This window comes from Peromyscus eremicus, chromosome 12 (assembly GCF_949786415.1).
Source record: "Peromyscus eremicus chromosome 12, PerEre_H2_v1, whole genome shotgun sequence".
NCBI classification, from domain to species: Eukaryota; Metazoa; Chordata; class Mammalia; order Rodentia; family Cricetidae; genus Peromyscus; species Peromyscus eremicus.
Genome location: NC_081428.1, coordinates 36,663,462 through 36,691,314, shown reverse-complemented (window position 1 = coordinate 36,691,314; position 27,853 = coordinate 36,663,462). Strand labels below are relative to the sequence as shown.

Sequence of the window (27,853 nt, the reverse complement as noted above, 5' to 3'; positions counted from 1 at the left end):
CAATGTTGTAGAGGAACCTTGAGTGGCTGTCCAGGCAGCCAGCTGTTTCTGTCACTTCTCACATTTTTTGGAAATTGCTTACTTTTACTTCCTGCTTACTCGATTAATGTTATTTCCTTCTCAGGTCTCTGATGGAGTTGAAGACTTTATAGTTATATAGTTTACCTTGTTACCAGGTTCAGAAAAGAAATTCACTAAAGAGGTTTAAAGTGCATAGGGTTGAGAGACATCAAAAGATAGTTTTGACGCTGGGCGGTGGTGGCGCACGCCTTTAGTCCCAGCACTCAGGAGGCAGAGGCAGGCAAATCTCTGTGAGTTTGAGGCCAGCCTGGGCTACAGAGTGAGTTCCAGGAAAGGCGCAAAATTACACAGAGAAACCCTGTCTCGAAAAACCAAAAAAAAAAAAAAAAGATAGTTTTGGTAAAGCAAGTTAGGATAGAAGGTGAATTAGGTACAACCCTTTGAACTCACCAAGATAGGATAGATAACGGAGTATTTTCTCTGAATTTGTCAAATACTAATGGACTAGACATTGTTAATGTAACTATTGCCTGTATATATTGTACATAGTTATTGTACTTATTTTATATAGTTTTTCTTATATTGGTTATAACCTTTTTTTTATTGTAGACAAAAGGGTGTATAGGTGGGATAAGCAAACAAGGAGAATTGTGGGAAGGCTGGGAGGCTTAGTGAGGAGACACCAGCCCACCATCCAGGCAGCAGCATGTAATGGCACACAGGTAAAGCCATGGAAAATGTAGCAACATATAGATTAACAGAAATGTTCTGAGTTTAAGTGCAAGAGCTAGTCAATAGTTAGCCTGAGCTAATGGCCAAGCAGTTTTAATTAATATAAGCTTCTGAGTGATTATTTTATAAGGGGCTGCAGGGTCTGTGGGTCTGGGCAGGACCAGAGAAAACTTCAGCTACAGTATTTTGTTTGTGCTCTAACAAATAAAGCTCACCTGAAGATCAGAAGGTGGAGCTAGCCACCAGCTAACCATAGAGGTTTGGAGGTCTGTACAGACATGAGACAGGAAGTGACATGGCTGGGCGGAGACAGGAAGTGATAAGGGCGGGTAGAGACCGGAGCTCAGCCTTTTTCCGGTCTGAGGAGTCAGAGAAGTAAGAGGTAAGTGTGGCTGCTCCTTTGGTTCTCTGAACTCTCCGCTTTTACCCCAATATCTGACTCCAGATTTTTATTATTAAGACTTTTAGGGGGAAAAAAGACTATTAGGATCACGCTTCAGTTAGATATTGAGAGGGGAGCATCTAACCAAGAAACTATTTGCAATTGATACATACTGGGATAGGGAAAATCGGTTTTCTCCAAAGGATACAGTGACGCTCTAGGGCAGGCTCCATACACAGGAGTAGCTGGCTAGCACAAAAATGGACTTAATGCTTTTTGTGTGCGCTTTTTTGTTTTGTTTGGAATTTTTGACATTTGAATTTTGTTTGTTTTAATTTCTTTTCTTTTTATCAAAAAGAACATGAATTGGGTGGGTAAGGAGGTACAGAGAATCTGGAAGGAGTTGGGAGAGAGGAAAGAATATTATCAAAATATATTGTATGAAAAAAAGCCAATAATTTTTTTTTAATTGGAATAAAATACATGAAGTTTAAATAATATAGTTGGCACCCAAATTGTTAGGGTAATAATAATTGTATAAATATTAAAGCCATATGTAATGAAAAACAATTTGGATCTTTTTTGGACCAAGCGAGCACAAAGCACTCTCAAGAAGCATGTTCATATGCGTGTGTTAGTGAAGGGAACTGTTCAGATTTACAGATTTCTCCCTAACTTCAGATTCGGAGGTTATCAACCATAAAAAAGCTCGTTCACATTCTCTGATTTTTAGATTCATAGGTTTATGTTTCAAGCCTGCAGAGCTACAGGTCCCCGCAGGGGACGCCCAGTACGCGTGGGCAGGGGCGGGGCTCTTGTTCGGGGGTCTTTGCCAGAGGCCCAGGGGGCGGGGCCTCTACTGGGGCGGGGCCTCGGCTCAGGGGCGGAGCCTTGCTGGGGGCGGTCCCGGAGCGGGAGCACGCCCTGGACGTGCCCACGCCGCCACGCCCCTCCATGCTGTAACTGGCTCAGCTCGCCGCCAGGCGCAACAGGCCGAGGCGGGTGAGTGAGATGGTTTCGGTGGGGCGGTGTCTTGCAGTGGGTGGCCTGGGGTCGGGCTAGTGGGGGTGCAGCTCCGGAGGGCCCAGGCCCGGCTGGCCGACTGGCGGACCGGACGGTGCGGACCGCGGGTCTGGCGGCGAGGTCACCGGGCGGCACCCGGCGGCCCGAGAGTTTGGCCGGCGTGCTCGAGCCGGGCTGCGCGCGCAGCCGCCCGGGCGGCGGGGAGGGGCGCGGGCCACGTGCTGGCCGGACGGCTGCAAGCTGAGCTGCCGACGGAGGCGGGGCATGGTTTGTCGCCCGTGCCTGACTCGGGGAGCGGCCTCGGTTGCCACTTCTGTGTCTGTACAAGTGCGGAAGACGGCCTGCCTGACCCCCGGTTATCCAACAGGTGAATAAGAACAGGTTTCAGGAAGTCTCGGCTCCTGTTCCCCGAGTCATAGGAACTTCCGGTGCCGGGCGGTGTGTTTGACCAGCTCTTTTTTATATCGGGATGCGTTTTGCTTTGGGGCTGCATCATTTGTGACCTCACGCTCCCCCTCTCCGCCCCCATCCATTAGTAAGACACAATTTGTATTCTGGTTGTATGAAGCCCCCAAACATAGCTGCCAGGCAGTGAGACATCTCTGAATTAATGAAACTTTATGTGTGCTTAAAAAAAAAACAAAAAAAAAAAACTTATTTCAGGTTAGCCCGGTGATCTTGTTACAAGCAATATATGTAATTTTAATAGTTCTGCATTTTATTTACGTTGTGTGTGGATGTGTGGATGCATGCGTGTTGTGGTGTGAAGGCTGGAGGACACTTTGAGGGAGTCCTTTCCTTCCACTGTGTGGGTCTCAGGGATTAGACTCAGGTAGGTCAGGGTGGTCAGCCAGTGTCCTTACCCTCTGAGCCATGCATCTCTCAGGCCCGCAGTATATAGTTATTGTCAGGTGTGTTTAATTGAGCTGAGTTCAACCTAGTGTGTTTTAGGTTAGTGGGCTTAAAATTCATTAAGAACTTCTGTGAATGTAGATTTCTGCCTCGAGCATCACAAGCGGTAATCCCAGAGGCTTGATGTGCATCTAGAAATTTGCGAGCTAAAATACTGCTCAGATAGACACACCCCCACTAATAAGTACTTGTACCTATGGAGACTCCCCCAAAATAGTCCTTTTCTTATGCAAGCCTCCTGACTTTCCCAACTGCTGTTTTGTGTTTTTTTGTTGTTGTTGTTGTTGTGGGTTTTTTTGTTTTGTTTTGTTTTGTTTTTTTTTTTGGTAAGGCTTTTGAGAATTTGTGAGTAAATTCTCACTTGACTGTTTCCTGTCATACTTGGCTAGGTTCTGGCAGGCAATGTAGAGGTAGTTGTCAAGAAGCTCTTGTGACTTCTTGCCATTAAATTTTACTATAGGAAAGGTTAGGGCGCCCTAAAATGCAAAGACTCTAAATTTGTCGACAATAGTACAGGTGCCAACGTTTATTATCTTGTAGAGTTTATCAGTGGTGTGGCAGTTCCCAGTTTATAAACTGGGACTCCTTTGGAAGTCTTTTTACCTTTAAGTGCTTTAAATCAACTCAATGAAAACAGTTCCTCTTTAGGGCTTGGTGCGCCCCGCCCCCCCTTCCCCTCCACACACACCCTTAGCTTTATAGAAAGAAATGTTATTTCTATCTGTGTGATCCATGGGGCTTACAAGCAGGCACTAAACCATTCCAGACAAAGCATTCTCTTATTTAATTTACTTATTTAATTACTGTGTTTCCTGGAATCCAAGAAATGTCTTTTGTTCCTCTTTGTGCTTCTTACTGCATCTGAAATGGTTCTAGAACTTTTGATATTTGGAGATAGGCTTAATGGGGTTACTGTGTGTCTACTCTGCTCCGCCCTCCAAAACTTGTAAAAACAAAACAAAACAAAAAAATGAGTGTTGTAAGTAAAATCTAATGTATTTATCCAGTCACATCTGAGTTAGTTTCTAATTGAGGTCCAGATCATTTTAGTGTGAATATAGGGGGAAAAAATCGATGGTGTAATAGTAGGCAAGGTAAGTTCTATAGTCTTGGGGTTAACTTTTGTTGGTGATTGTAGGTGGGAAAAATCCTTAAGTGGTTTTATTTTTAAGTATTTTGTGCACTTTAGCCGTGCACATAGGTTATTCCTAAGGAAACAAGCTTTTCACTTGTTTCTCATCTTCAAATGTCAAACTGAGCAGTTGTGAGAGTATATGTGTGCCTTAAATATAAGATTACTCTGGAAGGTGCCTGTGCTGGCTAGTCTTACATCAACTTGACACAAGCCAGAATTCTCTGAAAGTGGGGAACCTCAACTGAGAAAATGCCTCCATAAGATCCAGTTGTAAGGCATTTTCTTAATTAGTGATTGATGGGGAAGGGCTCAGCCCTTTGTGTGTGTGACCCTCCCTTGGCTAGTCGTCCTGGGTTCTATAACAGAGTAGGCTGAGCCGGGCGGTGGTGGTGCATGCCTTTAATCCCAGCACTTGGGAGGCAGAGCCAGGAGGATCTCTGTGAGTTCGAGGCCAGCCTGGTCTACAGAGCGAGATCCAGGACAGCCAAGACAGGCACCAAAACTACAAGGAGAAACCCTGTCTCAAAAAACCAAGAAAAAAAAAAAAGGCAGGCTGAACAAGACATGGAGAGCAAACCAGTAAACAGCACCCCTCCATGGCTTCTGCATTAGCCCCTGCCTTCAGGATCCTGCCCTGACTTCCTTCAATGACGACAACCAAATAAACCCTTTCCTCCCCAGGTAACTTGGGTTATGGTGTCTCATCACAGTAATAACCCTAACAGAGACAGCACCTTTAGTGACAGAATAGTCTTAACAGTTTTAAAAATTAGATATGAGAGGCTCAGCAATTCACTACGTGAGATACTAATTAGCTCAGGAAAAAGGTACCTGGGATGAATTCTGGGGTGGCCAGGCTGGAGATTCCAAGGGTCTTCTAGTGGAGTCACTCTCAGTTGTTCCAGAACCTGGCCTGGTTGTATGAGCAGGTGGAAACCATTGCCCACCAGCGAGGCTATTAGAGGCTTAGTGACAAGGGTTTTGGGGGAGAGAAGGCTGGTGACTGATGATCAGGCAGCCTCTGCTTGGCATGCACCAAAGTTCCAAGTCCACAGAAGAAAGGCGGGTTTACAGTGTCCGTTGTGTTGGTCGCATATTTGGACTGCTTTTTTTTTCATTTAATGGTAGTAAAAATTTTCCAGAAATATCAGCCACAAGCTGGCTTTTAAAAGAACAGGAGTTAGAGACTTCCTTCTTAACTGTCTACACAAGTGTTATTTACTGAGTCTGTCTTCATATTTTGTATTTCTACATCTCTTCAGAATCCCAGCTATCTTTATCTCACCAAAGCTTTGATTACTTTGGTTAAGATTGAAGCCAGGTGGTGGTGGCACTTGCCTTTAATCCCAGCACTCCGGATGCAGAGGCAGGCAGATCTTGGAGTTAGAGGCCAGCCTGGTCTACAAGGCAAGTTCCAGGACAGTCAGGGCTACACAGAGAAACCCTGTCTGGAAACTTTTCCCCTCCACCAAATTGAAGCTGTTTGGTTTGAATCAAAAGGAATATCCAAAGCACGTGTCTTAACCTTAGTTTATCTTTTTCCAGGTTGTCCTTAGCTCCTGCTCTGTGTTGTTAGTATCAGTTTGTCACAGTTTGCCACCATGGTCCTCTGTGCTTTTTGAAAGAACTGAGCTATTTGGTGTTACAAAATTTAGATGCTAAAATTAAACTGTTAGAGGTTTTTTTTTTTTTTTTTTTTTTTTTTTTGGTTTTTCCAGACAGGGTTTCTATGTGTAGCTTTGCGCCTTTCCGGGATCTTGCTCTGTAGACCAGGCTGGCCTCAAACTCACAGAGATCCGCCTGGCTCTGCCTCCCGAGTGCTGGGCGTGCGCCACCACCGCCCGGCCCATTAGAGTTTTATATTTGTTCAGTTTCCACGTTTTAATTTTTTCAATTTACATCTGGGTTGCATTTTTAAAGTCTTTTAAAAATTAGTTGTTGCAGATCATTCTAGAACTTCCCAGACCAGAATACTCATCAGTCCACAGACTTGCTAAATGCTACTCCAGAGATGCTGAGAGGAAAAGACAGCTTTCTTGCAGTCCTGGGAACTCAACACAATAGGAAATTATAGCATTTTAAGTTACTAGTCTTGAGGAACGTTTCATTATTTCCTAAGCACTGTGATTCTTGGATTCTTGGTGGTGTTTGGGAACAGGCATTTGAACAGGAATCAGAGAAGCAGGACCTCTTCTCAGGATCAGAAAGTTAAAAAAAAAAAAGGAAAGCTATACAGGTTGAACATTCCTAATCCAAATCTGACATGCCCCAAAGTCTAATGAGCACCAACATGATACCATAAGAGAGAAAATTTTTCTAATTTTTTTCAAATTGGAGGTACATGAAAGTAAGGCATAAAGTTACTCCCAGGCTATGTGTATAAGCTGTATGAAGCATAAATGAATTTGGTTTTGGTTTTAATTTGTCCCCTTTTCTCCAGCCTTTGTACTAGCAGCTTGGTTATTATCCTATGTCTGGTACTCCTGGGTAGAAAAGTTAGTTCATGGAAGGGTGCCCTTGAAGGGGATGTTGTTGGTACCTGTTGTTGGTTGTTTTTACTCTTGGGGCCACCACCCAGCTCCCAAATAAATCACATGGAGGCTTATTCTTAATTATAAATACCTGGCCTTAGCTTGGCTTGTTTCTAGCCAGCTTTTTTTTTTTTAACTTATACTTTCTACCTTTTGCCTCTGGGCTTTTGCTTTTTCTTTCTTCTGTAATCTTACTTTTACTCATACTCTGTGGCTTGCTGTGTAGCTGAGTGTCTGGCCTCTGATGTCCTCCTCCTTGTCTTGTTCTTAGATCTCTACTCTCCCAGATTTCTTCTTCTATTAATTCTTTTTGCCTGTCAGCCCCACCTATCCTTTCTCCTGCCTCACTGTTAGCTGTTCAGCTCTTTATTAGACCATCGGGTGTTTTAGACAGGCACAGTAACACAGCTTCACAGAGTTAAACAAATGCAACATAAACAAAAGTAACACACTTTAAGTTAATATTCCCCAACAAGTACGCTAGCCTTTTTTTGCCTCCCTGCTACCATGAGGTAACTGCACTTATCACATCCTCTTGGCTATGGTGTTGAGACTCTCCTCAAGCTCCAGACAACAAAGCCATCCAGTAGACTAAAGCCCCTGAAACTGGGCCAAAAGAAAGCCTCCTTTAGCTGATTATCTCAAATATACAATTTCAGGTTTAGACTATATATCTCATTATATATTTGCAGGCATTCCAGAATCAAACATTTTGGTCCCAAAAACTTTTGCAAATGATATTTGTAAATTTTTTTATTCTGTGAATATATATTTTGAATTATGTTTTTTGTCTCCACATGGGGGAGACCTATGTGCAAGAGTTGTCATTTGGGGATGTTTGGGAATGTTGGTCCTTTGGCTACCCAGATGTGTGCCACAGACCAGCAGTGTCATCACCATGGACACCTGGTCTACTCGATGCCCCTGTGTCTTTGTGCATATGGAATTGGAGAAGTGCTGTGTTAGAGGCTAATGATGTTGGTGATTGATGTTTTGTTTCAGTTAAAAAGTTAAATCTTTTTGAAGACCTGTCATATACCTGTTTTTAACCTTCATTTTTAAATCTCTTAATTATTATTATTATTATTTTTAATGGGCAGAGGGAGAGTTCCCTGATCGTGACAGTTCTCAAGAATAATCTCACTTGAAAGTGGAGTTTCCACTGTTTAGAATCCTATTCCAGGCACCAGGTGATGCCACTGCCCAGGGCACATTGGCTTCTACTTGGGAAGGTTTAATATGGTATTGTGTTGAGCAGCACCTGGCATCAGACAGCTGTTCCTGATTCTGAATCAAGTGTTTATAACAGAGTGCATCTAATTAAATTCAGGACATGGTGCTGATTGCAGCCAAATTCAAGATTTTTTGGCTTCACTGTTTCCATGGCCATAGGCTAAACCTTTGAGTAAGAACTGCTGAGAGAGTTGAATGGTTTAATTTGGGATAATCAAGTCTCCTAATTAATAATGATTTCCAGGACTTAGTGCTTATATACATAAGAAAATTGTGTTTTCCTTAAGATGAATGTACAGACTGAGTGGTGTTTACGGCAGAACCATCTTGGAAGAAATGACACTGGTTTACCGCTGTCTCATCCTGGAGGAGTAGTACTGACTGATGAGTTCTCAAAGAGGCAAAATGGTCACATATGGTGTATGTGTGGACGCCTGCAACCTAAGCATGTCTTTTATTCTGTTGGTAGGTTTGCTTTCCTCCCTCCTTGTGAACAATGCCTAAAAAGGAACAGCCTACAGGGAATGGGAAGGAAGAAGACGGGTCTGTTTCCTGCAAGCAGATGAAGATGGATGTATCTGACAAACCGTCTGCATTAAATTTCAGCAGCCCCACTGCTCTTTTTGAAAGTTTAATCTCACCTATCAAGGTAGAGACTTTTTTCAAGGAATTCTGGGAACAAAAGCCTCTTCTCATTCAGAGGAATGACCCTTCACTGGCCACATATTACCAGTCTTTGTTCAGATTCTCAGATATGAATAGGCTCTGCCTTCTAGGGTTGTACTATGGAAAAGATGTGAACGTCTGCCGGTGCATCAATGGGAAGAAGAAGGTTTTAAATAAGGATGGCAAAGTACACTTCTTTCAGCTGAGAAAAGATTTTGATCAGAAGAGGGCAACAGTTCAGTTTCACCAACCACAGAGATTTAAGGTAACAGATCTCCCCACAGCAAAATTCTCATTCATGTGAAACTGGTAGCATTTGGCCACACGTTAAGACTGAGCATATGGTTTGAGGATAAAGATTATTTTGAGAATGCATAGCATCGATTTGGTCTTTAAATACATTTGAACTTGGGAGAATATATTACCTTTTAGATAAATTAGTGTGTGCAATGTGCTCACTCAAATACATTTGAACTTGGGAGAATATATTACCTTTTAGATAAATTAGTGTGTGCAATGTGCTCACTCATGCAGGCATGTCTGGAGGACAGAAAGATGTTAGATATCTACCTATATTGCTTTCCACCTTATATGTTTGAGGTTAGGGTCTCCCACTGATCCTGGAGCTAACCATTTGTTTAGATTGGGTAGTCAGTGAGCTAAGGGGACCCAACTATCTCTGCCCCCTATTTCCTCAGTACTAATATTACAAACATACTTTGCTACATCTTGGACGTGGGTACAAAGGAGCTTAACTCAGGCTCTTCTGCTTGCACAGCAGGTGTTCTCACCCACTGAGCCATCTCCCCAGTCTCTGGCTAGATATTTTGAATCTCCAACAACGATAGGTGGATGTTTTAGGTATCATAAAGCTGCAGTAACCAAAGATTCCCAAGTTTCTAACCTTATTAAAGTAACATTGCACCTCTAGGGTGTGTTAATGACCTGATTAATTTTTGCATTTCCTCCCTCTTTGTTTTGTCCTGTTGCTGTATATCAAGGCACATTGTAGTATCAAGGTGAAAACTGAGGTTATCTCCTTTTATTGCCTGCATCTTTCCAAGTGGAGGCTTCAGAGCTGTGACCAGGTGGATAGCCAAGAAAGACATGTTAACATTAATAACAGAACTTGTGACACTGAGCTCCTGGGTGGTCATTGTTAATGAGGATAGCATCCTTTTATAAAGAAAGCACCGTCACTGAGCTTGTAACTGCAACAGTGACCAACATGGTTTGACTCTACATCTTTTATTAATAGGCACAGTTTGAAGATACAAAAATCAGAGGGCCAAGATAAATGGGAAAACATGCAGAACTGGTAGCATTTGGGGTAACCCTTAAGAAAAGAGATAGATTCATCAGTTACATACCAGTGTTCCTCCCCTCCCCCCCTTAGTGATAACTTATGTTTGCATTGGGAGCCATAAAGTTACCTATACATTCCTAAAAGATCTCTTGGGACACTAGAGAGCAAGAGCCAACCAAGGCTTCTTAGTGGTGCCAGATACCAAGTAATTAGAGAGCCAGGTCCTGTTGCCTCTCTCCAAAATAAATTAGGCTCTTCAGGAGTTCTGTTAACTCTTTGGAGCTATTTGGAGGCCATTAAATTAGTTTTTCTGTGCCAAGGGGAACCTCTGAGATCTATAAATAAGGAAACCCAGTGGTCTTCATTCTTAAAGGTGTCTCTCAAAGCTTTTTCCATGCTGACCCAATTCTTCCCCACCAGCTATTAACACTGGATTCTTTTCAGTCCAGTGATGGAACTAACTCTGTGTTCACTGGTGTACCCAACAAACCAAATGTTGATAACATCAGTCACTATGCGTTCCTGTGTATTAAAGCCTTAGTCTCTAATATGTTTAGAGTAGGTGACTTGCCTTTTGCAAATTGTCTTGAAGGTTTGGTTCACCCACACATATGCACACCCCACCAGCGCCCCCTACACACACACACACACACACACACACACACACACACACACACACGATCCAAAAGGTCTTGAAGGATGCCCAGATTGGAGTCTTGGTTCCAGTTAATGATGGTGTGCTTTTTGCTTGGCTTCCTTACTTGTAAACTGGTGTTATGATCTTTCCTACGCTGTGAGACAGGATTATTATGAAGGGTATTAAATTAGCAGGGGTTAAGCCCTTAGAAAGTAGGATATATTGTTGTCCACAAGGCCTACTTGCTGACTTCCTCTTACCTGTATTAGGTAACTCAAATCTCTCAACTCAGGCATGTAGGGTTCCTCAGGCTGCTTATCACTGATGAGTGACTGGAGAAGGAGTTTAACTCAGCTTGTTCTCTGTCTGTCCCCCTTCCCAGGTTGTCAGTTCTGCTCCCCTTGTTTTAAATGTTTATTTTTGAGAAGTTCCCAAGTGTAAATTCTTACAGGCCTTACTTACATCCTGTTAGAGCCTCAACTTCAAAACATCGCCATAGGAAATCGTAGCTTCCCAAATCTAACATTTCCAGCTTAGAACATTTTTTTCCTCCTGAAACTGTGTGTGTGTGTGTGTGTGTGTGTGTGTGTGTGTGTGTGTGTATGTATGTGTATAGGGGGTGCTGGTGGGGTCTGTGTGTTTGGATGGGTGGGGGGTGTAGGTAGAGTGAGTGTGTGTGTGTGTGTGTGTGTGTGTGTGTAGGGGGTGCTGGTGGGGTGTGTATATTTGTGGGTGATTCAAGTGGGGGTGGAGTGTGTGTGTGTAGGGGAGTGCTGGTGGGCTGTGTGTATGTGTGGGTAGTGTAGTTAGGGTATGTGTGTTTGTGTGGGTGAGGGGTGCAGGTGAGGTGTGTATATGTGTGTGTATGTGAAGGCTATTTTCCTCCATCATGTTTCAGGTTTTTTTTTTCCTTGAAGCAGGACCATTCATTGGACCTGACGCTCCCCACTTCAGCCAGACTGCCATCACCTTTCCAGAGCTGGGGTTAAAGGCACACACTGTGTCCAGCTTTTTGAGTGGGTGCCAGGGATTCCAGCTCATCTCTCCATGTCTATGTGACAGGCACTTTACTGGCTGAGCTCGTACTTCCCAGCCCCTGACAGCTGGTTCTTTGTCAGTAGCCTTTTCCCATCTCAGTAAATGGATCAAGTCCAGAAGCAGCTTGTTTCTCTTTTCCCCCTTTGGTTTGCAGAGTCCTTCTCCACCTCCACAGTGTGTCTCCCCCTTTTCATTTTTCTCTGCCACTCTAACCGCTCTGCTTATTCCTTGCTTTTGCTGCTTAATCAGTAGTTTCCAGGTAAGTCTCTGTTGAAGTTCTGCCGTCCATTCTGTGCCCGACAGCGTGCTAGAGCAAGCTTCTAAAGGAATAAATTGAATTGCCTTTCTGGCCAATCTCTCACTTAACCTGTTCATATCCTTTGCCAGGAGTGTGCAGAGATTCGAAGATTCCAGAGGAACCTTGCACTGTTTAATTGTCTGACCTGTAAATTGTACCACAGAGACATCCTAACTGAACAGAACATTTCTTTATTTTCTATTCACACCCCTTTTCTTTTTTCTTTGTTAAAGAATGAGTTTTGGAGGATCCAGGAAAAGCTGGAATGTTACTTTGGTTCCTTAGTTGGCTCGAATATATACATGACTCCAGCAGGATCTCAGGGGCTCCCTCCCCATTATGATGATGTTGAGGTAAGAGAACAAGCATAGTGCCCAGGCTGGAAAGCAGGAGCTGCTGAGAGCCAGGCTTGTTGGCTTGTCAGGGTTGATGTCATTACTCTGGAGAGCTGGTGGACCAGGACTGTAGCTGTTCTGTGTCCTCCCTGGAGATTCTCACCTCATCTCCAGGTTGGGATGTTGAGCCAAAGCGTATCCCTGCAAACTGGTTTCCTGCTCTTTCTCAAAGCAGGGGTATGGCTACAGCCTTGCTAATTCAAAGACTAGCACACTCTTTCGAAACAGGATTTTTTCTCTAATAAAAGCAAACAAAAAACGACTTCTAAAAAAAATTACAAAGAAAGTAAGGTGGATCACAGTCCTTATATTTGCTTTCACTTTGTCCATTTCAGTGGTTGCCAACAGTATGTATATTTTTTCCACTTATAAAAATCTTGGTGCAGCTTGAATGCAGGTCCTGGTTCCACTTAAGCCCTGGCACCTTGACAAGTGTTGATTTCATTCTTACGTGGCTTCCAAAAAAGTTAACTCATTGGCTTGGGTATTTTGTAGTTTTATTTTTGTACTTATACAAGATGTGAACATAGATATTAACAAAAAATCCCTTTTTCCCCCCCGAGAGCTATTTGATATAAACACATTGTCCAAAAGTGGTGTGTGTGTGTGTTTAATATTCCTAGTAGACTATTAAGACAATTTTAGCCAAATGAAGAATAAAAAACTATAATGTTTTTTCTATTTGCCAAGGATCCTTATAATTTTTAAGCTTTGGGTCATTTACTTATATCAAATTTTTCTATCAGAGGTTATGATTTCCACTGCTAACTGTTAGAAGATTCAAAAGCTAGTGGCATATAAAGAGCTCAGCAATGTCTTGACAAGTGAGAAGAATGAATGTCCAACACCATAATTCTTGATTACTAGTGGTGGCAGCATATGTCTGTATAAGGGGCATGCATTTCTGATGTTTGAAAGTTTTAGAAGCTCCTTGCTCACAGGTTGTCAGGAAGCTTTCTCATGCTCTCGGATCTGTGGCTTTCTGTAGGTTTTTATCCTGCAGCTGGAGGGAGAGAAACACTGGCGCCTCTACTCCCCAACTGTGCCCCTAGCACGTGAGTACAGTGTGGAGCCCGAGGAACGGATTGGCACACCAACACATGACTTCATATTGAAGGTATGGGAAGGGCATGTGGCACATCTCTGGAGCTGGTTATCTCTGTTGCTATGACAAGTTCAGGCAGAGTTTCCAGGTAGTGTAAAGATCCCTGTGGGAATGTATACTGAGGATTCCAGGGATGGGTAGCTCTCACTGTAGCCCTTCAGACCAGGTGGCTTCTATAAGGTCTTAGAAAAGTGAGCTAAGGTAGTCTTCTGTTTATCTTCCAAAAAACCCTATCTCCATGTATGCTCCAGCTCAGCAGAAGTAAGTTGAATTCAGTGAATCACCAACTTCTCTAGAATAAAGTGGAAGATTTGGCATTGACCTGTTTCTTCACATTTAAGTCAGTAGTAGCATGTAAGCACAGCGCAGCCATGATTTCCTTCATTTTCTTGGTAGAAACTCCAGTACCACCTTTTTCTTCCTGATAGTGCAGCTCTTCCCCTCCCCAACATAGTGTTGCTAGATGAATAGTAGCTAGGAAAGTGCTCATGGGTTCCTTCTCCAGGGAGCCAAGTAGCTTGACCATGTATTGCTCCTTGGCATCTTGCTGCAGTTCATTTGGGTGGGAACATAGCCAGGCTCATGCAGGAGGTGGTCTTGAAAAAAGGATGTAAAGAGGCAGGAATAGCTTCATAAATAAACTTCATGCCCTTTATTAGAAAACATACATACTTTTCTTACATTGGAACTATTTGTGTGTAGTTAAGTGTTCCCATATTTCTTGCATCCTGAGGGTATAACTAGTGCCTAATTCTAATCTGTGCCTATATCTCTTTCTTGATTTTAAGATTTGCCTGCCAAAAGCTAGAAGGAAACAGTACCTTGTTATTGGATGGGTGCCTATTATTATTATTAGGAAACTTGAATAAATAATGTTTTTATGTGCACTTGATAAGTTGTCATCAGACTATAGCTCATTGACCAAAATTCTGTCCTGCTAGATAGTTTATTAGAGTATAATCGCACCCATTCAGAATGCATTGTCCTAATATACTGCTCACATTCTCCTCTGTTGTGGGGCCTATAAACCAAAGATTCCTCAATAGGCCCCTTCAAGTGGACTCTGTCTTAGTTCCTTTTCTATTGTTGGGATAAAACAGTATGACCAAGGTAACTTATAAAAGAAAGCACTTAATTGGGCTTATGATTTCAGAGGGGTGGAGTCCATGATGGAGTAGTGAAGGCAGGGTGGCAGAACAGCTGAGAGCTCATGTCTCATATTGTAAACAGGCAGAGAGAGAGTGCACAGGGCTTGGCAGAAGGCTTTTAAAGCCTCAAGCCTGCCTCCAGTGACACCTCCAACAGGACCACACCTAATTCTTCCCAACGGGAAACCAAGTATTCAAACATACAAACCTATGAGGACCATTCTTTTTCTAACCACCACACTCTGAGGCGGGAGTAGGGGCCTGCAGTGATACTTCCAAAGCCCTCATCAACCATCCTGCTATTCTAGTGCTAGCCTGGGTAGTGGGTCTAGTGTGGGTCTCAGGGTGCAAAAGCCCCTCTAGTCTCTGCTTCGGCCTGTGGCATAGTTAGAGTTGAATTAAGCTGATATCACTTAGCTGTAGTGCCCTTTAGCAAACAACTATTTATCTAAATCAGGAGATCATAATATTTACCCTGAAGGCTGTGGGGATTGAAGTATATCATTTTGATTCTTCCTTTATAATAAAATTCCTTAGATGAGATGTCTGTATGTCTCTGTAAGTCTCTGTTATCATAGTGATGGTTGTAATAACAGATTAAGTTTAGTCCAGAGGTCAGAAGTCTTAAGTTGGCCCCACAAGTGTTGGCAGAACTTCATTCCTGCTGGGGGGATCTGCCTCCTAGTCTTTCCCAAAAGGCCTGAGGGCAGTATTCTGATTCTTGTGGAGTGAATGAAGTATATATGTGAAGGCCTTCGGGTAGCACAGAAATGATAAACAATGGGTGTAATTGTCAAAAAAAAAATGTTTATTTACTTGTACTGCCATTTTGATATATAGAGTAAACCAGCAGCCAAGTAAACCCTTAAGAATATCTTTACACACACAAACACATAACACATACACATACATATACACGTACAGATACATTCACACATACATGCACACTTTATAATATATACATAGCATGCACATACATACACGCACATTTTATACTTACATACTCACATATATACTTTATACATATATGTACAAGCACACAGACACATGTATATTTTCTCTTGCTTTGAAGAAAATCTTTTAAATTCCCTCTAAGCTGATGTATTGAGCACTGCTTCCCAGGCTCTTGGGTTTTAAACAGATCTTGACTGCTTTCTGTACTTTGAAAGAGGAGGTGAGCAGCTCAAGATTCCTTTTCTTCTTAGTCACTACACAGAATATTGTATTCTGGATGAGATTAGGTTAAAGGTAGCTCAGGGCAGAAGTAAGAGCATAGTATTTCTGTCATTAGTGTAGTAGAGAGGAAAGGGAGATTGGAAGTAGCTTACCCATCCATGAAAATTACTCATGTTTAATTACATCCAGGTTTTAAGTTTAGATAGAGATAGGATAATTTTCCTTCCTTCCATCCATCCATCCATTCATCCATCCATTAATCTATGTTCTACACTGCATGCTTTGCTGGTATAGGCTCTGAGGAGTACAAGGTAGGTATGATAAAGATGCTGTCAGAAAGATCTAAAGAAAAATCTCTAGATCAGGACTGGCAGGGACTAATAAAAGCATACCCCATTGCTACCCCAGTGCTTGCCAACAGCATTTCCTTAATCCTCTGAATAATGCTGTAGGCTTTGGGGCTAGTGTCCTATCTTAGTGAGAGAGAAACTAAGGCAAGGGGCAGATAAGCAAGTCTCACTGGTCCTATGACTGAAAGCCCTAGCTTAACCAAGAGGAAGAGAGTAGACACCCAGAAACAGGGTGTTTCCTTTTTCTGCATCTCCATCCTGTGAGGTTAGTTTCAGGTGTATTTGGTGTCTCCTTGAAAATAAAGGCTGTATCAGGCTTACAGACATCACATGAGCCTAGCACACAGACTGTTCCTGGAACAGTGGTTTCTAGAATATAGAACTTAAACCATGTTTTTCTTCTTAAATCAAAAAAGACTGTGTTGTGTACTTACCATCTCTCTTCTTCCTTTAGCCTGGTGATTTGTTGTACTTCCCCAGAGGGACCATTCATCAGGCAGAAACTCCTTCAGGCCTGGCCCACTCTACTCACGTGACCATTAGCACCTATCAGAACAAGTAAGGCCTTTGCTTCCTACTAACCGAGTATCTTAGGACAGCTCTGAGTTACCGCTCACAGCAGCTACATTCAGGATAGACCTGAGGCAGTTGTCCACTACCTCTGTTCTGTGCTGCCTCTCTTATTGACATCCATATTTCTTTGACATGTCAGCCTGTCAGATATCCTACTGTAAGCCTCATAGATCTCACTGTATGTAAGGGATGCTAGAAAGTGCCTGAATAGAGGATAGAGGATCCCTTCGAGAGGCAAGGAAAGGAAAAGCAGAAAACCTATAGCTATGGGTATATCACAGTAGGTTTGCAGAGAGACCCCTGGAGCTTAAAAGAGTATGTTCAGTTCAACTTGAGTATCAGGGATGGGCTCAGAGGAGACTTTACATACAGATGAGTGAATCTTAATGGATGATTAAGTAGGTGTGGGTCAGAAGGTCATGGGAGGTAGGAGAAGGCATTCCAAGACCAAGGGACATCAAGTTCCTCCTACTGAAAAGCAGTAACTTGTAAAATGAGTTAGGAAGTATAGCTCTACTTCCTCATGACTGCTCTGAGAAACTTACCCAGTGTTTAGGAGATTTACTGGGGGAAGTAGCTGCATCCTGGCGGGCCTGAGGTTAGTGCTTTGTACACAGTTGGGAGGCCTAAATTTGTATTAGGTTTCCATTTTTGAAAATAACCTAACTGGATAAAGAACAGAAAATCTCTGAGACCAGTCAAGATGAGCAGGGGGAGATGGAGAGATGGCCCAGTGGAGAAGATGAGCAGGGGAAGATGGAGAGATGGCTCAGTGGAGAAGATGAGCAGGGGGAGATGGAGAGATGGCCCAGTGGAGAAGATGAGCAGGGGAAGATGGAGAGATGGCCCAGTGGAGAAGATGAGCAGGGGGAGATGGAGAGATGGCCCAGTGGAGAAGATGAGCAGGGGAAGATGGAGAGATGGCTCAGTGGAGAAGATGAGCAGGGGGAGATGGAGAGATGGCCCAGTGGATAAGATGAGCAGGGGAAGATGGAGAGATGGCCCAGTGGAGAAGATGAGCAGGGGAAGATGGAGAGATGGCTCAGTGGAGAAGATGAGCAGGGGAAGATGGAGAGATGGCTCAGTGGAGAAGATGAGCAGGGGGAGATGGAGAGATGGCCCAGTGGATAAGATGAGCAGGGGAAGATGGAGAGATGGCCCAGTGGAGAAGATGAGCAGGGGAAGATGGAGAGATGGCTCAGTGGAGAAGATGAGCAGGGGAAGATGGAGAGATGGCCCAGTGGAGAAGATGAGCAGGGGAAGATGGAGAGATGGCCCAGTGGAGAAGATGAGCAGGGGAAGATGGAGAGATGGCTCAGTGGAGAAGATGAGCAGGGGGAGATGGAGAGATGGCCCAGTGGAGAAGATGAGCAGGGGAAGATGGAGAGATGGCCCAGTGGAGAAGATGAGCAGGGGAAGATGGAGAGATGGCTCAGTGGAGAAGAGTGCTGCTTACTATGCAAGCATGAGGACCTGAGTGGAGATAATCAGCATCCCTGTAGAAGTAAAGGAGTTGGGGATGGTGTGTATATATATACCTGTAACCCCAGTGGTATAAACAGTAGGAACAAGGGAATCACTGGGACTTGGCTACCATCATGGCTCCAGGTTCTAAGAGACCCTATCTCAAAGGAATATGGCAGAGTGATAGAGCAGGACCTCTGATATCCTGCTCTGGCCTCAGCATGCATGCACACACAGTCATGTGCATATAATCACACTCACTGACAAATATACTCTCATATTCCCACATCTGGAAAAAGAAGAGTAGGGACAGTTAGGAATGAGTCATAGGAACCCTGAAAGTTCCAGGCCTTATAAATGTCTATGTATCTTCTGGTGCCCCATCATTACAGTCACACAGTTAATCCCTTGCTCCTAGTTCTGCTTGGTGGGAGCATTGATGGTTCCATGGTAGAATTCTTGCTTTCTTAACTCCTGCTTTTCTTTCATTTCTCATTCTGTTACCATCTGGTTTCCTTTTTCTTATTCTCTTGTTTTGTTTTTGTTTTTAAAGATAATTTTGTTTTCTGTATATTGGTATTTGGCTGAATGTATGTATGTACATATGTACTGCATATGCGCCTGGTGCCCTCTTAGGCCACAAGAGGATGTTAGGTGCCTTGGATTTAGAGTTACAGATAATTGTGAGCCACCATATGGTTGTGTTGGGAACCAACACTAAGTCCTCAAGAATTCCTTTAACCACCCAAGCCCTCTTTAGTGTGTATGTGAGAGAGACCTACAGAAAGGGAGGTAGGGAGGGAGGGAGGGAGGAGAGAGGGAGGGAGGAGAGAGAGAGAGCGAGCGCACACTTGAGAGCAAGAGCATTAGAGCTAGAGCTATCTGTCTAGCTGTGTTCTCTACCCACTGTGGGTTCCAGGGGCCACATTCGGGAATTCCTGGCATTCCTCTGTTCATTGATCCATCTTGCCAGCCTTGTATTTTGTCACTCTCTCCTTTTCCTCTGCACTCGTGTGGATATTGCTACCGTCCATTCCTATCATCCATTCCATCCATCCTTTATTACCTTAAACTAATCATCTGGGGCTAGGGAAGAGTTTTCCAGGTTACAGGTTACTGGTCTGGACTGTGAATGGGCACTGTGGCTGATGTACCTAGTCTGGACTCGGATTGGATAGGAAATACAGGAGCTAGAATGGAGGAATGTAATCTGAGAGCCAGGCCTTTCCACAGGTGTTTCTGTGCTCTGAGTGTGGGCTCCTACTATGGTAAGGAAGTGTACAGCCACTTCTTAATGCCTCTTAAAGAGGCATCATTGAAATAGCAGGGGCCTGCTATGTGGGCTCCTGCAGACTGAATTAGGTAATACAAAGCAAATCCCTGAGGAGGTGGTGTTACTCCTCATTTTTGGAAACTCCCAAATGATGATCTTACTCTCAGAAGAACACTTTCTCTGCCATCAAATTCCTGTATGAGCCATTGGCATAGGATTTCCACCCAAAACCCTGCAAAGGGAGCTTGTATTTTCCTTGTTCAGAGATACGCATCTGTCCTCTGTGTTCAGGAAGAGTGAAGGAGGCTGTGGCATAAGTCGCACATGAGTGTGACCACCACATAGTGGATGCTCTGGGGAAAATGTGTCTCAAAAGCTCTTGTGCCCTCCTTTGCCACTCTTCTAGGATGGGAAGCAAGAAGAGTGCCAGTTTTCCTGACTTGAGAAGCAGAAGCCATTCTGTGACTTTCCATTTGGCATGTAGTCCTCAATTTGAAATCTGGTGACACCGGAGAAATTTAAACAAGCTAAGCAGTGTTTAAAGAAAGCAACCCCACAGAGTGTTTTTCTTACTTAAACTGGTACATGGTTGGGAAAGAGCTAATTGTGACTGCCACAGAGGCGGAAATGAGACAATTCTAACTACCTTAGAGGAGGCAAAGTTAATTGAACACTGCTAGGTGTTATTTTTGGACCCTCACTTGCTCTGTACCCCAGTAAAACCATTATTAGAAATCAATTTTGTTTTAAACTGTTGATGTTGGTGGGTGTTTTACTGAGGATCTTATTAAGTAAAATGTTCAAGTACAGAGATTTGTCTGTTACCTTAAACATATTTCTGTTGAACTTAATGCCTGTAAGATTTTTTTCTAGGACTTTATGTCATTGAGTGTTGAAATTTCCCATAAAACTGTCCTCTAGAGGCTGTGTTTAGTCTAATCATTTGACATTCCTTCTTTGTGATAGTGTCTGTTTAATTTTCTGAGTCCCTGGAAATGGGCAAGTGAGACCTCAGTTGGCAGCTTTGGTAGTACTGGATATTTACATATCTTGTTTATTCATTAACAACTTTGGTTTTTCATTTTCTTGTTTCATGTTCTAGTTCATGGGGAGATTTCCTGTTGGATTCCCTTTCTGGGCTTGTATTTGACATTGCAAAGGAAGATGTGGCATTAAGGACTGGAATGCCCCTGAAGATGCTCATGGTGAGAACAGAAGCAGATAGAAATGGAGGTGGCAAGCCAGGGACTGGGCCAGGTGAAGCTCTGCCTCCCAGGGACCCAAGGACCTTCTTCCCAGATCAAATGAGCTAGCCTTCTGTGCCAGCCTGCTGAGCTGTAGGGTTTACACAGTAGATGGAGTGTGGCTTCATATGGGGCCTTCATCTGAGGCCAGTTGTGACTGTTGTTCAGAGGTGTTTTGTGTATTTTCACGACAGTAGTAAGACTGGGAATATTGGCTGAATACATAGTTGAACAAGTAAACATGGCCACAAGTCTATACAGAGCACCCATCAGGTTTCTAGTTGGAGAAGAGGCACATGCAGACTTGGGCCTGGATATGTTCCCTGGTTTCCTGACCGTTTCTGCATTTGGAACAGCAGTAGTACTACTCTTTGGCTAGCTTTTAGTAAGTTGATTGGGGCTGAATCAAACAAAGGTTCCTTTCATTACCTAAGGTGATCAATGACTTGCTTTCCAAAGACAGAGCCTGGACTATACTGTATTTCCAAGGACCCCCCTCTCCAAGCAGAATTCCAAAAATGGTTTTAGTTATTGTTTTTGCTTACATTTTAACATATGATAGACAATGTAAGGTGAATGCTGTGCACAAGGACTTCCTAGGCTTCCTTTTCCTAAGGTCCATGCTGTCCCTCTCTCCCTCCCATGGAATGGCGTAGTTTCTATCAGTGGGGGTTAGCTATAGTGTTGGGATTGAGGCTCAGCATACTACAGTCAGAACTGTCCTGGCCCTATCTCCACCAGCATCCAGTCAGGGTTCACGTCTTTACTTTTAGAACATGGAAACCCCAACTGCTGCAAAAAGAAAATTGAGTGACTTTCTGAGGACCCTTGCAGACCGTCTAGAGGACAGAAAAGGACTGCTGTCATCAGACATGAAGAAGGATTTTGTCATGTACAGACTCCCCCCTTACTGTGAGGAAACTGGATCAGATGTGTTGGAACCAGGTGGAGCTTGATATTTCCTTCTGGATGCCTGGGGTAGTGGGGGATGCTTGATGATTTACTGGCTGGTCTCCACTTGGAGCAGGTGGAACATACGAAACATTTTAGGCTTCATGTGGACAGCAATCTCTCCTTAGTGTATGTGGTTTGACAGATATGGTGCCCTCATTACATCCAAGTCATTTTCAAGAACTTGCCTACAGTATGACAGGAAATAACTAATTTTGGTTGAGGAATGTATTTATGAGTAGTCGTTTATTCATCATCTTCAGAAATGTTTAAGAACTTGAATACTGACATCTTGTTAGAATTAAGGCAAGCATGTAAAAATGCTGTCACCACCAGATAAATAAAAGAATGATCAAAGATAGCATGAATCTCTCAAGTTGTAGGTGACTATATGTGACAGGTCTAGTCTTGAACTGGTAAAATGCCAGATACCTGCTGTCAGTGTCCTTTAGCAAAAGCTACTAAGAACACACTCCCAAATTCAAAGTTGTATATTTTGACTTGTTGTAACCAGAAAGCTGTACACATTGAGAATTGTAGATTATCTCTGTAAAACTGCATTAGAAAGGATTCAGAGGATGTGGTCTTAATCTAGGATATTTTAGAGTTTCAAGAGGACTCATAGAAGCAAAGCATTGTTATGGATTGGTGCTGTCTGGAAGTAGATGGGTCTTTTAGATATTACCCATTGAGTGGGAAGAATGTATGAGACTTAAGGTGCCTCCAATAAGCAGCACCTTCACTGGAACCAGGGTAGAGTGTTGGGTCACTAATAGTTTGAGCAGTGTTTTTGTTTTTGCTTGAGTTCAGACCCAGTTATGAGTGGTGATACTTTTACATTTTGATCAGTCACGGTGATTTTGGCTGACAATGATGTTCTGTTAAACAGCGTTGAAGAGAGTGCTGAGATGTAGTGCTAACTGGGGCTAGCCCTTTGTCCCAGAGTCAACAAGAATCTTTTCCTTATAAAAGTCTCACCTATCACAAGGTGACAACCACTAAAGTCTGTAAGTCCCTACTTACAATGATTGTATATACATCTTTAGTGTACAGTCTGTGAAGGAAGTTAAGAATTTAATTTTGATTGCATCTATTCACAATAGCATATTTTACTAGTAATGTATTAATCTTTACGAGAACATATACTTGCTAAATAAATCCCTGCATATGTTCCAGAAAGGTTATGGTTTCCCTAGTTTAGCTACTATAGTCAATAAAGTTATGATTCTTTAATACTTTGCAGACCAGCTGACCTATAAGGCCTGCTTGTTTCTTGTGGTTCTTTTCATTTTAGTTCACTTTAGAAAGAGTACACTGTCTTGTTCTGTGAATGGTCTTAAAGGACACAGTGCTTCACTTACATGGACTAAATCATGTGCCATTGTCATACAGCTCATTCCTTCCAGAGCCCAAATGTAGAGAGGTGAGAATTCGCACAGAGAGCAACAGTTCTTTCCATCCACTGTGCTTTGGGCTTACTTATACCTGTTTAATGTACTCTGTGTGTGAGGTTGGAAATTGAATACAGGCTTTGTGCATGCTAGGTAAGCACCCTCCCACTGAGCCCCACACCTAGCCCTCTAATTCACTATTAACTTGCATTATTATTTACCTAATGATATGTCTGTATCACTATAAGAATGAGATCTATGGGGATCCAAGCTTCACTTTTAATTATCACCATACATGTTGGAGTGAGTGCTTGGGAGAATGTGTGAGCTAAAAGATGCATTGCAAGCAAGTATGAACCTGTTGGTTTCTTTTTGGTGACTGGTTTTCTTTTCTAGGTGATAATAAGTTCCCAACGTTGAACAGCATAATAAGACTGCAGTTTAAAGACCACATTGTCATCACAGTAGGGCCAGATCAGAATCAATCTGTGAGTATCCAGAGAAAGATTTCCTCTATTCATACTATTTCCATGAATCTCAAATTACTCCAGTCAGGTAATGCCTGTCTCATAGTTCCTGTTCCAAACTGTCCTTCATGTTGGCAGTGTAGGAGCTTATCCTCAACCCCGGAGTCTGCTTCCTTCTCCTGTGAGTGTATTTCTGATCTTTGTTTCCTAATCTACTATAGGCTACACTGCTCATGCATGTACAACTGAAGAACTTGTTTTGAGTTTCCCTGTCTCGGTCCTTCTCGTTCTTTAGACTGTAGAGATCTGGCGTAAATTCTGTAGTGTAGATCATGGAGAACAAAGTGTCTTGTTCTTGGCCTTTTTATTCAGTGGTTCTCCAAACTGGCTAGTAGGAAAGCTTCCTAAAATTGTAAATTCCTGTGGCTAGAGTGATGTCTCAGTAGTTAAGAGCAGAGGACCCAGTTTCGATTCTCAGGCAGCTCACAACCATCTAACTCTAGTTCCAGGGCATTCATTGTCCTCTTCTGTCCTCAGTAAGTTCTAGGCATGCAGGTGGTATACAGACATACATGCACCAATATATAAAAAATGATTTTCTTAAGCCCCCCAAAAATCCTAAGTCTATGAGAACTATTCTATGCCTAAGGCTTTACCTGTTAATTCCTAACACTGAGGGGGCTGCAAAGAGCCAGGTTACAGCCAACAGGGCTAAGCCTGGAGAAGGATGACAGAAATACAGCCACTGAAGTATATACACTCATACCTTGTTTTAAAAAAATCCTGATGATTCTAATAACAAGTGTGAAACATTGTATGTTGCCCCAGGCCTTTAGCTAAGCAGTGACAAAGATAAAGTTGTGAAAAAATAAGTTGCCCCATTTAGGATGGGGACTGAAGGAAGTAGAGATCATTTGTGATCTGAAATTTAAATGGAATTTTTAGTAAATAACATAACTCATATTTCTCAACAATTGACCACTTCTTAACTATTCCTAGGAATATCAAATTCTGATAGAACAAAATGCAGATGGTTCAAGGAAGAAACTTTTTTTTTTGGTTTTTCGAGACAGGGCTTCTCTGTGTAGCTTTGCGCCTGTCCTGAAACTCACTTTGTAGACTAGGCTGGCCTCAAACTCAGAGATCCGCTTGCCTCTGCCTCTCGAGTGCTGGGATTAAAGGCGTGTGCCACCACTGCCTAGCAGGAAGAAACTCTTACTGATACGTTGACATAAAACAGTGATGTCAAGTATCAACAGCTATACATGTAGCTTTGTGCCCAGAGGATTCTGAACAGAATTGAGTAAATTTCACTGGAGGGCCAAGGCTTTAACATTTTCATTGGGACTAGGTATGATGCTGTATGCCAAATTCCAGGCAAGTCTATATGCATTAAAGGCCAGCCTAGTCTACATAGCCAGTTCTAAGCCAGCCAGAGCTACACAGTGAGGACCCCTCTGTCTCCCTCTAAAAGATTTTCCATGGTGGTGAATTGTTTTTAAACCCTTCTAGTACTGAAGCCCTCCATATTTTTCTTGTTGATAACTTGACATTGTCTTTAAAGGATGAAGCTCAACAAAAGATGGTGTACCTCTATCATTCTCTAAAGAACCTGAGAGAGACACACATGATGGGAGACGAGGCAGAAGCACAGGTGTGTTCCAACCGGAAACAGGGTCTTTCCTGTGCTTTGGGTTATGGCTGGGATAATTACTTGTGATTGACAGGTCATGTGCATTTACAGGTACAGTGTAGACCTGACGTTTCACTTGACTGATAGGACACTTGCACAGGGATAATTAAGACAGCAACTTTAAAACACAATGCAACCTTATAGGAAGGGTGTGATGAATGCCAAGCATTCTGCACAACTTTACTCTCAAAGTACGTTGTTGAGTCTAAGCTTTCACATGGGAATTGATGAAATAGTTTTTCCAAAACAAGTTTCATAGTTGTGAAGGATATGATATATATAGGTACATATATATGTGTGTATATATTATCCAAATGAGAATTATGTAAGCTTATACAAAAATCTATGAAGTGTTGTTTTTTGTACTAAATCTGTATCCCTCTTCAGACTCATGGGCTTCGATTTCCTCTGTCACATATGGATGCTCTGAAGCAACTCTGGAGCGGTTTAGCAGTGCCTATCAAGGACCTGAAACTTCACACAGATGAAGAAAAGAGCAACCTGGCAGTGTCTCTCTGGACGGAGTGTTTAATCCAAGTACTCTAGTGCCTGTATACAGACAACTGTTATTTTCTATGCACATATCTTCAGTAAAAGGTATTCTGATTAACACTCTGGGTGGAGACATGGTTGCGCCGCAGACCAGGGAGAAGCTGGCATGTTTCCACATGCACTCATGGACACGAGGGAAGGTTGAAATTACTTCTGACAAGTTTATTTAATCCAGTGTTGTAGAAAAGGCACAACTCCAGGACATGTGTCATAGAGAATTATGCCAGTAACCTGGCTTTGTCTTGGTTCTTTGGAAGAAATAACTCCTTTAAAGAGCCTCCTTGGCTCCAAAAATACTTTTTAACAGTTAAAACTTAGGAATAAAGTTGGTTTTTTTTTTTCTTTACAATGAAAATATACATCTCTTTGAGTATACGTGCCCCTTTTTCTCATTAAAATAAACATGTTTCATGAAATCCTGCCACACCCATGAGAGGCATCTGGATCTGAGGGGCTTCCAGGCACTGCTTAGATGACAGAAGAGCCAGAGACCAGTATGGACATGGAGAGACCAAGTGTATACAAAATACTCAAAGTTGGAGGTCTTTGAGTCTAAAGTGCATAGAGGTTGATATTTTTAAAAATATTACTGGAGAACTTAGGAAAAAATAGAGTATTGTTTTCTTTCTAGTAAAAGTTGGGGCTGAAAGCAGTGGCTGTCTCAGGAAAGGGCAGGCTGTTGACCTGTGCAGGTGACGTAGTGTCACTGAGTAGAGAAAGGTGGCAAAGTAGAAGCCCTGTTTTGCTTTATCTGAACCTTTGGTAGGTAGTCCTTTAGTCAGCTTTTATATGTGTGTGACTCATACTTAAGGTCACCACTATTAAGAGTATTGTCACCTTAAGACATCTTGGTTAACACCAGGGTGCCAAGAGGGTGCTCCAAGGTTATTTATACATTTAGAGTTAGTAAAACAGTAAAGATTGGCTATACAGCAGAAAATACATTAGGACTAGTGCCTTCTGCCTCAAGCTGAGGCCCCTTCCTGGGGTCAGTTCATTAAAGAATATAAATACTTATGGGTATTTCAGTTATAAAAGTTTCTATATAGAAACCCTAAGGCTTATTCAATACAGCAGCTTAATACAAAAGCTGATTAAATGTGTCTTCAGGTGGTGCTAAAAAAATTACTCCTCTTCCTACAGGAGTATGACAACCTGTAGGAGTTTTTTTTTCCCTGTGCCTCACTCACAAGCACGGAGCAGGATGCTAATAATACTAATACTAATGCAGGTAACAGCTTTGTCCAGTAACACGGATTCATGTTTGGTGGTTAGGAGAGAAAATACAGATTTCAGGAAATTGGTCACCACAACTGGATCCATCAGTAAAAGAAATCATTACATTTTCTTCACAAGGACACTGCATAACCGGTGAGAATACTTTTTGCTTTTCCATGGAGCAGTAACTTTACTGCTTGGGAGAAAGTTCTTTCTGTGAGCAGTGTGGAAACACTGCAGCTTCCTTCCCATGCACACAGGGCAATAAGTTGGTGGAGATCGTCTTTGTGATTCTCACAAGATTTCAATGTCCCATTTCTGTGTTTCTTCTCCCTCCAGAGGCTGATTTACAATAACATGAGTCTTGTCATAATAGTTTCCTCCTAAAAAGGAAAGATTAGCAATTACATAATCTCACAACCTTTTTATTATTTGCAAAGCAGTTTGAACTGGAAAAGTTTGAACAACATAGCCATTATTCACCTCAAATTGGACCTTATTGTCAAACTGAAAAGCTATAAAATATGACAGTAGATGCACAGTGCCCAACAATGGTCTCCCTAGTAAACTAGCCAAGTGTCAGGTACTGTTTTTGTTTCTACAGCAACAGTGGCTGTGCCTAATGAAACTAAAGCAACAACTGTAAATAATAATGGCCCTGAACTTGTGGAATTATTTGCTACTGCCATAAATTTTAACTGAAGGTTTTAAAGTATCACAACAATTCAGTAAAAAGATGTTCTGGGAAAGAAACAGATGGCATCCTTTATTTTGTAGATTTTGGTGCTTCAAATTTAGAATTCCACCAGTTCATGAAGTTGCAAGTGAAATTTTTACTATTCTAATGAAATTGGGAAAGCTATTTAGACTTCATTGTTGGATTTTGTTGTTCTCTGGCTATGTGATTCAGTTCATTAGTTCCTTCTTAGCACAACTTTA

The 27,853-nt window shown here is 42.5% G+C and overlaps 2 protein-coding genes across 5 annotated transcripts in view; one reads left to right on the top strand and one right to left on the bottom strand.

Moving 5' to 3' along the window:
* The first annotated feature begins 1,084 nt into the window (after nucleotides 1-1,084).
* On the top strand, nucleotides 1,085-25,754 carry Riox2 (ribosomal oxygenase 2). Of its 4 annotated transcripts, none has more exons than XM_059276986.1 (10): nucleotides 1,085-1,135; nucleotides 8,439-8,900; nucleotides 12,148-12,267; nucleotides 13,298-13,426; nucleotides 16,543-16,646; nucleotides 20,501-20,603; nucleotides 21,416-21,590; nucleotides 23,387-23,472; nucleotides 25,016-25,105; nucleotides 25,532-25,754. In XM_059276986.1, the coding sequence occupies exons 2-10, from the start codon at nucleotides 8,466-8,468 to the stop codon at nucleotides 25,688-25,690; spliced, it is 1,401 nt and encodes a 466-aa protein (XP_059132969.1). In that variant the 5' UTR covers nucleotides 1,085-1,135; nucleotides 8,439-8,465; the 3' UTR covers nucleotides 25,691-25,754. The 4 variants fall into 4 exon arrangements, with proteins under 4 accessions (XP_059132969.1, XP_059132970.1, XP_059132967.1 ...); XM_059276987.1 differs by lacking the exon at nucleotides 1,085-1,135 and adding an exon at nucleotides 2,033-2,137 and having other exon boundaries at nucleotides 8,439-8,618; XM_059276984.1 differs by lacking the exon at nucleotides 1,085-1,135 and adding an exon at nucleotides 2,033-2,137.
* A 1,260-nt stretch (nucleotides 25,755-27,014) lies between these two features.
* The window catches only part of Crybg3 (crystallin beta-gamma domain containing 3), a 110,432-nt gene continuing 109,593 nt past the window's right edge, over nucleotides 27,015-27,853 (bottom strand). Inside the window, exon 22 of the mRNA XM_059276983.1 lies at nucleotides 27,015-27,297. Coding sequence (XP_059132966.1) covers nucleotides 27,209-27,297 — 89 coding nt within the window. The 3' untranslated portion in view covers nucleotides 27,015-27,208. The remainder of the gene's footprint in view (nucleotides 27,298-27,853) is intronic.